The sequence below is a fragment of the Crocodylus porosus genome, unplaced genomic scaffold (genome assembly GCF_001723895.1).
Source record: "Crocodylus porosus isolate Cpor-Errol unplaced genomic scaffold, CroPor_comp1, whole genome shotgun sequence".
NCBI classification, from domain to species: domain Eukaryota; kingdom Metazoa; phylum Chordata; order Crocodylia; family Crocodylidae; genus Crocodylus; species Crocodylus porosus.
Genome location: NW_017728950.1, coordinates 47,314,699 through 47,324,196, shown reverse-complemented (window position 1 = coordinate 47,324,196; position 9,498 = coordinate 47,314,699). Strand labels below are relative to the sequence as shown.

Below are 9,498 nucleotides of genomic sequence, written 5' to 3'. Positions count from 1 at the left end.
TTTCTTTTCAGAAAAATATGACTATTTGAAATTGATTGAAAAAGGATTTATTTTGTTTCTGCATACAAAATTAGATGAAAATAGCTAATGTAAAACTTTTTGTAAACAAGACCAACACTTAGTGACAACGATTCTATCAGAATTTTGTGGAAAACTCACTTTAACAGACAAACTTCAGGCTACTTATTTCCTCCCTCTTCCAATCTTACCACATTAAAGAATTAAGTTTTTATTGAAGCATTATTAAGCTTCTCCATGAAATTCAGAGGTAATGTTTATATTGCAACTGCAGTAGCCTCCCTTTCATAAGGACTTTCCTACTTCTGGACCTATAATAGAGGTTGGCTGGAATTTCTGTGGATAAAATGACTTCTGTCATCAGTTATATCTAACAATGGAAATATCTCATTTGTACTAGAAGATATTGTGGGCTCACTTCCCATCCTGAAAGCCAAGAGTTTTTACCACAAAATTTAGTTAGAAAAGTCAAAATGGACTAAACTTCACATATATCTGACAGAACTCAAAGGTAGCCAGTTGAATGTGTGCTACTAATTCAAAGACCTTTAAGATTGCTTCTTTTCAATTTCCAAACATTTTCATATAAAAATGTTGACAAAAAAATTGCTTACTCCTCCCACATGCACCCCCCGCAACATCATCTGTCTGATGTCAAAAGTGATTTTTAAAGACCTTCCTCTCTCTCTTGCCTCCCTCACTCCCAACAATTGCACATTGAGACGTGGACTTAAAAAACAACATAACTCTTCAAGTATGTTTCATGCCAATCATCAATAAGAGTCATAACATTACTAAAAAAAGTACACTTGTCTTTTTGGAAGCCTGAGGAGGACTTTCCTTGGAGTATGGACAAAGAACCATTAAAAAAAAGAAAGAAAATTCTTTGGACTTAAAGAAACAGTTGAGAATTCACATTTGAACATGAAGAACTAACCCTAGTAGGAATCCATTTTCACAGTACTGCATAAAGTCATGTGCATGAAACAAAAAAACTTACAGATATTACTGTTGATCAGCTCTATACATATAAACTAAAGCTGGCATGTAAGAACTGGAAATATACTGGCCTCTCTGCTGACAATTTTGTTAAGGCTGACAAATTTGAATAAACCTTTGGATCCAGAAGTATTTCTTAACTGTAATCTCTTGTCATCAGGACTGAGGGCTTAATAAAAAGGTAATGATTTCATTGTGAAATCATTAACCTCTTGAAAGCACCGATGGCAAAATATGTATGTATGCTCTTATTTGTACTTGTATGAAAAAGTTTTCTAATTTTAAGGACGCGTAGATAAGAGTAAAAGAACACTGGTTTTCACAGACAAGAAATCCTTCTGGAAATGCAAGCTAGATTTTGAACAGGTACTGAAATTTGGAAACTATAGAACACAATATATATTATATATTCCAACATGTCACTGTATAACAACAAAGATTTTTTTTTTTCAAAGAAAGGAATTTAATTTATCAGATGTAAAAAAACCAAAAAACAAAAACATGTCTAAGTAGACCATATACTGTATGAACAAATAAAAATGTGATGCCAATAGTTTTATGGTAAAGATGAGTCACACACCAGCAGCAGAAGCGTGTTGAAACTTGTAGTAATAAATAGCTCCAAATTAAGAATTTTCTACAACATTTCCTTAGAAAATAGGACCAGTATTCCTCCTTTTATGGTGATCCTGTAGAACGCCTTCACTTTCATATATATATATCTAATATTATAACATTAAAACAGACACAAGAATGTTGATGACAAACAATGTTGGATTCAGGACAGCAGAAAGTAATACTTTTTTGTTAAAAATCCTACTGGTTTATTGACTAAGGCTAGACAGCAAATCATATGATCCTATTTGGTGCATTTTCTACCATGGTCCAAGATCAATAAATGGAGAGCGCTAAGAACCTGTGGTCTAACCCACCGTGGCAGACTGGAAACAAAAAATAGGGCCACTTTTTGGTCCCCCACTTTGTACCTTGCTTCCTGGAACTGCAGAAGTGGAAACAAGACTACAGCGTTTTAAGTGACTAGAGAAAGTCAGCAATAAGTGGCATTTTAATATGAATAAGGTTACTAGGCTTGTGATGGTGCTGCATCAAAGGAGCATACATAGACCCGAGTACTTGTAGCATCTGGTAGTGTCATTCCCTCAATGATTTTAGAATATATGTATGCAATAATAAATAGATCAGTTATGTAATAAGGCAGTGTGTTGAACATGCATTCGTCTTGTGGACTTGAACACCACAGAGAGAGATACATGATACCATACACATTCATTAAGAATAAGGTTTTGTTTTGTTTTGTTTTTCAAGGCTATCCAGGCTAACTCTTCCAGAGCATTTCCTTGGTGAGAAGATCCTCTGAGTCTTGTCACTTTTCCTCTCCTTTATCAAGAGATGATGACTGGCTTTAAAGAAAAATAAAGCTGAAGAGGGCTGGTACATTTTTTTCTCATTTTGGTTGCATCATTCTGAATGTTTTATTTAAAAAAACAAACAATATTTTTTGATGCAGCCAGATGCTGTATCCTCAAGATGTCCCAGAGGTTTCCAGGTAACTCTGTAGTTTACGGACTGTGGTTTTGTCCAGCGAGCAAAGGTCAAAGTCAAAGGTTGTGTTTGTGATATGAAAATGGCCAGTTTCTTCTATAAGGTTTACAATCTGAGACGGGGAAAAAAAGGAGGGAAAACAATTCTGTTAAAAGCTGTTTCATGCTTTTAAAATGTATTATGTAACCAAATGCTCCTCCCAAATAAACTAGGTATTACCACATAAAGACTACGAAGAAGTCAATTTGCATCATCTTTCTCAGGTGGAACAAAATCCGGAACTTTTATCCCCTTCCTGAGTCTCTTGAAGTTTTGATAACATAGATTCTTGGTCCAAACTGGACCTGCTTATATTTTCAGAATGGGACCAGTAAGAGTGTTGAAAACTAAGCTCCAAATCTAGCTTTGGCTCATCTCCAATTAAATTTTGTGCCTTCTAGCCACAACTAGCAATGAGGGAATCATTTTTAAAAAAATGTTTGGAGTCCTGTATAAATTACTAATTTTAAAAGCTCTTTTGGAAGCACAGAGGGATTTTTTTTCCAGTGCATTTATTAGGGCCATAGATGGTGAGCTTATCGTTATAGGAAGTGACAGGTATTAAACCAACTGGAACTACACAGATTTGCTGCAAGTTTTTATTTATGAGGAAAAATGGAGAGTAGTATTCACAAGAGAAATGCAGAACAAGGGCAAAGAAAAAATAGCAAAAAAAAGTTAAGGGCCTACCTACACTACACTATAGCCCTCAAAAAACGTAATGCAGCTGCAGTTTGGTGCATAATCAGCACTGCTCTCACTGTTCGGTCTTGGGCACACTTATTGTCATGAACCCAGCATGACTCTCATGGCAGGATTTTTTCAGCATCTGATGTGTGCAGACTGGGAGCTGGTGAAGGGGTAGGCTCTGTGGCAGCACTCCTGGGCACATCTCAGCATGGACTGATTTGGTCTGCTTGGCTGAGTTTTGTGCTGGTGCAGCTACACTGTAAATGGTACCCATCCCATCCCATCCCTTCCCATCCCAAAACACTTGGGTATCTCCACACTAAAAACACAGCCTGCACTACAGCCATACCTTCCATTCCTAAAGAATGAAATGACTGCATGGTAATTAACTGTGGTATGGATTTTCCTGATGAATGCAAGCAAAATTGTCACAAAAAGAAAAAAAATATTATGGCAACATTGTTGAGGTCGTAAGTCTCGTCAATCCAGGAGCATTGTAAATAGCTTCCCCTCCCCCACCTTTTTGGAAGCTTTTTTATGATGTAAGGAGAGAAAAAAGAAATAAGACTATGTATATTTCTCTCTCAAATGGAAGAGAAAACACAACCCATGTGTTTAATATGATATAAAAGGTTTCGCTTAAACATCTACAACTACACTTGAAACTTCTTGGCAAGGTATGTAACAACTCTACAAATCCGACTGACAGATGTTTTATGAGTGAGGAAATTTCAAAAGGAACAGTGTAAACAACAAAAAGGCAAACAAACTCCACATTCGATGTACAAAAAATATTTGAGACTTTACCCATATCTGCATTTTGAGTAAATGGTGTAAGGTGTTGTTTGTGGGGGGATTTTGGCTGGGGGGAAGTGGAAGGGGAGGGTTAGGGGTTTTTTTGTGTTTTTACACAATGGACAATTTTTCAGAAGATTTATTTAAATTCTGAATGGGTCTCAAGTTTTTGATTTAAACATGATTTTTTTAGACTGAACTCTTAAGGAAATGGACTGAGATTTTCATGTGTGTTTATATGGCACATAGTGAGACTGATAAATAATAGGAACTAGGGATATTGCTGTAATAACAATAATAATAATAAACATTTGATTTTTGAGTGCAGTTTTCATCTTGATTCAGTAGTACTTGATGCAAGATTCAGTTAGGTTATTCTTTCTGAATGTTACATAACTGCTATTAAAATTGTTCAAACAAACATATATCAGTTCAACACAACTTTGCATGTGTGGATATTTTGCTGTCATGTACTACAGTGGGTTGCCACATGGCGATGAATGTACAGAAAGATCTATAACCATCCGTTCTTTTTCAGTATGAACATTTTGTTTCCACCACTGAAGGTAACCATTTTCCCCATGACCCTCACATTCGTTTTGTTCCATTAAGACTCTTATCCCGCATCTTTTACCCACACAGAACACCCAATATGTCCATGAGTGTTTTGCCAGGACTAGGCCACAGGGATATCATCTGATTCCTGATCTCTGTAACACAAACAAGTAGAACTTCAACTAAAGTATTATAGATTTTGAACATTTTAAACCAAAGCTGGCTGGGATTTGAGACTGCATTTTTCAGAAGGTTGAACCAATTCATTCATATCTTTATATATATAAAAATAGTATTATAATATATTCAAAACATCCAATGATTATATTTAAACTGTAGATTGTGTTCCCCAACATGAGAACAAAAATCCATCCAATTTGTTCCAATATAGCTTGAAATGGCAAAATTGATACATATATAATAACTAAAGAGTAAAACAATTAACTTATTAAAATGTACAGCTGTATTTATGTCAAGTCTTGTCTAATTCCACCCTCATTTTATTCTTTCTATGGAGGGTTCTTCCAGCCTATACTAAGTGAAAAACATATTACTCTGACACCAAATTAAATAATGTAAGGTACAGTCAGGTCAGAAACTGCATGGCCTGGACGACTAGATATCACATCATAGTAGTAAGATAAAAAAGCAGAGGGGAAAACCTCTCTCAAATTTTAAACCCCTCTATCTAAACACATCTATTCTTTTCACCAGGGAAAATGACAGCAGCAGCAGCAACAACAACAAAAATAAAATCAAATTGGGTTTCAATCAGTCCAGAATTCTCAATACTGATATTCCAAATTTAGACACTTCCTAGAACTGATTCTGTTTCTATCTGTGCTTCATTTAAATCTGTGCTCCCTGGTTTTAATATTTTTCACCTTGATATTTAATCTGAGAACATCTGTTCCATTTTTCCACTTGAACTTGAGAGCAAAATAAAATGATGATACAAAAACTAGGGGTGTGCAAAATGGGCCGTATTCGATTTGGATTTGGCCCGAATTGGGGACAGTGATTTGATTTGTTGATTCAGATCACTGTCCCAATTTGATTCAGCCGAATCCAAATCTGATGATTCAATGCTGATTCAGAGTATCCGCAATTTGGCCAGAGACACAGCTTTAAGTGTTTTTTCTACATACTTTGAGGTACCAGGTGTGGGTCATGAACAGTATGATGCTGGAGGAGCATGGGGGCGGGGTGGTGAACCTAGAAGTGGACCGGAAGTACTTTCGGGTCCACTGCCGAGCACATGGGGGGTCCCCTGTGCATCCCTGGCTTGGCAATCAGCTGTGGGGGACCCCAGGTGCCCCCCAGACCCAGGAGGCACCAGTCACCGAGTTGGGGGGGTATGGGGGACCCCCCCCATGTGCTCCCTGGTGAACCCAGAAATGGACCAAGTGTTTCTGGTCCACTTCCAGGTTTGCTGCTGAGTGTGCTGGGGACCCCACTGTGCTCCTGTGGAATGCTCCGTCCACCCCACCATCTCAGCATTCATGAGCCGCTTGGTACCTTGAGGTCTGTAGAAAAAAACAATTGATTTGGAGCGATTAAAGGGTCTCCTGATTTGATTCTGATTTGGCAATTCACTCACCAAATTGGGCCGAATCTCTGCCAAATCAAATCAGCAACTGAAGCTTTGCACAGCCCCAATAAAAACTGTTAGTTATCAGCCAACAAGCAATAGTGATATGTAGAATTATACTGTTCTCTCCTTTAGATAAAATCTTTGGTCCTGTCTCATGGCAGAACGTTGGGAATAAAACTAGCTCCTTTTGCAAAGTTAGGAATGCAATTCCAGTCATTATCTCCAATTATACACCGTGATAACTAAGTATCTGGGAATCAAGTTCATGTAAGTTATGGAAGGCAACGGATTGCCCACCAATGAAGAAGACTGTTTAATATGCTTCTCTGTGATATACTACTATCCTTCACTAACTCCTCCAACAATACACTTGGTTTTAGTAATACAAGACCATTTAAAAGTGTTAACAGATGCATTTTTAAGCAACACAGTATATGTCAAACCAATAGATGAAAGCTCTTTTATTGATCAGTATCTACTTGAGGCTTTTTAAGCTCTAGATTAAAAGCAATATAAACATTTAAAAATGATCCTTCATCCTGGCCTCCAGAAATACAGCCACAGCGTCAAGGACACCTGATAAACTGGAGTGAAATGAACCCCAAAACTCTTAATGGATGTACAAAAATATATCACATTAAACTCGGATGACACAATTAAAAGCTTCTAAAATGTTGGAGTTCCTGACAGCCTGCCAACAGGAGTAGTATACCTGACTTATAATATTAGCACACACATTCTTACTCTGTTCAAAAATACTTGAAAAATAATAAAGGTTTAGATTCCCAGGAAGGCTGACAGTTATGTTAAAAACATAACATTAAAATGTTTTATTCTGAGTGTCCAGGCAGCAAGATCCAAAAATATACCATTTGCTCCTGCTGGAAAAAACTTTGCTTTTCTGCTTTAATGTATGATTCTGTTTACATAATGTCACTGCAGCTCAGTTTCATCACCATCCATTATGCTGCAACAATGCATCTGTCTTTAAACAAGAAAATACGAGAGAGAGAGAGCAAGAGGGCGAGACAGCGAGCGAGCAACAGAGTGAGCAAGCAACAGAGAACGAGTAAGTCACAGAAAGACAGAGAGTGAGTGCAGAAGTGCATGCGCATGCTTCTGAAGTGCAAAGAATGGCAAACTCATTTTTCAACTTATGGAGGGTTTTTAAGCCATTTGATAGTTCCCAGATTTGCAAACCTCCACTTTAAAGGAAATTTTCAAAATTTGATGGTCTCTTGAAGCTAAGTACCCTCAACGTACATGTAAATTAGCTAGGTGAACAGCCTAACCTCCAGAGGCACTATACACCTGCATCTTACAGAGGTCTTACCTGTGCTCAGTGTTTTGGAAAGAATTAACATTGACTTAAACGAAGTTATGACAATTCATACAAGCTGAGGACATATCTAAATACATGCAGTCGAGTTCTACAAAAACACTGACCAACTTTCATGGGGATCAAGATTTCACTATGGTGCCTATATATGGATTTAGGATCCTAACTATGGGAGCCAAATCAGAACACACTGGCCAAGCAGCACAGCTGAGTATTGTAAATGGTCTGTTTCATCTGCACTGCACTATAGTATAATTGCCAGTCTCTTCTTTTTATAAAAAGACTAACGTAGGAAATGGGGAAGGTGCATTTTAAAATGCAACACTTATAATAATCTCTAACTCATTCCAGCTAATGCTGGCCCTTTCTCCATATCAAAACTACTCAATCCATTCTCAAATGCTCAGTTCTTGGCCAAATTCTCCCTCCTCCCTCCCCAGTATACTTTCCTCTCCCAGAGTTCATTTATATGGACCTTTAAGCACCCCTTTTACACTAATGTTATTCAAATACATATCTTAACATCTGTAGTATAATATTACACTCTCCTTCACCTGTGTATTGTTTGCAGGCTTCCTTTAAGCTAAACTTCAAGAGAAATGCTTCTCTTGAGGGGGGAAAAGTGGCGCCTTCAAACAGCTACTTTTTTCCTATTTTTCTCTTCAGCTGACAACCCATTTTGCTGTCACTGTCTGTAGATGTCATAAGAACCAAGACTGTTCAAAAAAACAAAAGAAACCTCTTTCCTCTTCTTTTTACATCTCTTACCAGTTGTGCACTACTGCCTATAAGTGCCACTACCTCAATTTAATTTCAGGCCTGCTAAAACCCTACATAAATGCTTCTGAATGTTTTTAGACTCAAGGCACCCCTTGGAAAGTGCCAGCTCTTATTTTTCACTTTTTTTGACTACAGAAGAGTAATAGAGCAGTGTTTCTGTTAAAAGAACTCAGAAGGACCACAACTACAGATTTCTACGTGAAATCTCTAGGCTTGTCTTGTGAATCATGTTTGTAAACTTACCAGTTCTAACGTTGTGTGCCACCCTGTGGCACCCTTGAAAGGATCTCAAGGGACCACAGGGTGCTGTGGACCCTGGTGGAGAGCCACTGTCCCAAACTAAGCCTTTATGTCTTTTTCCAAGTCTCTTTGCTATGAACTCCTGAAGTTCCTGTTCTGCATGTGGATCATATACAGAATACTGTTCCCTACTACAGCATATCACAATGGGACCATGGAACCTGCATCTTCCTTTAGTTCACTGGATCTGTTTCATGTTCCAAATCAGTGGCACCCCCTGAGAGTGCTGGTACACCCCCTGACAGGCCATGCTCCCCGCTTAGGCAACGGGCAGGCAGGAGCGCCAGTGCTCCCCCTGAAAGCACCAGCTGGGAAGTGGGAGTGCCAGCTGCCATGCCACGGCCACTTCCGGGAGTGGCGCAGCCACATACCTGCCAGCACAATCGGCTATGGGGGGACACCCCCAGTCACTGACTGGTTGCTGGGAGGGCATGACTAAGGTGGCACCAGTCACCAGATAAAATGTTCCAGATAAAATCCATCTTCATTTGTAAAGTCATGGCCAGATTTCCTCCTTCCTCTTACACTCATTCCTTTTCACTATTTCATCACTGTTACTTTTCTCTTATGTAGTCCCTGACATATTTAATAGCATTCCTGAATCTCAACACTTTACAGCCATTTAATAGGGCTGTGCAAAGCTTCGGATGCTGATTTGATTCAGAGGAGATTCAGCCTGATCAATTAAAAGGCCCAAATTGTTTCGAAGCTCTCCAAGTTGATTCAGAAAAAGATTTGGAGAGCTTTGGCAATTTGGGCAGTCCCTGCCTGCTGCAGCAGAGAGGTGGACCTGGACTCCATGCTGGTAAGTAGGTTGCAGGGAAGG

At 38.5% G+C, this 9,498-nt stretch overlaps 1 protein-coding gene across 4 annotated transcripts in view; it reads right to left on the bottom strand.

Annotated features, from left to right (window-relative positions):
* Positions 1–2,318: 2,318 nt before the first annotated feature.
* The window catches only part of MLLT3 (MLLT3, super elongation complex subunit), a 218,999-nt gene continuing 211,819 nt past the window's right edge, over positions 2,319–9,498 (bottom strand). For 3 of the 4 annotated variants that reach the window (XM_019555233.1, XM_019555235.1, XM_019555237.1), the window contains exon 13: positions 2,541–2,692. In XM_019555233.1, coding sequence (XP_019410778.1) covers positions 2,637–2,692 — 56 coding nt within the window. In that variant the 3' untranslated portion in view covers positions 2,541–2,636. Of the gene's footprint in view, positions 2,693–9,498 lie in introns of all 4 variants that reach the window. The other variant, XM_019555236.1, reaches the window with a different exon arrangement.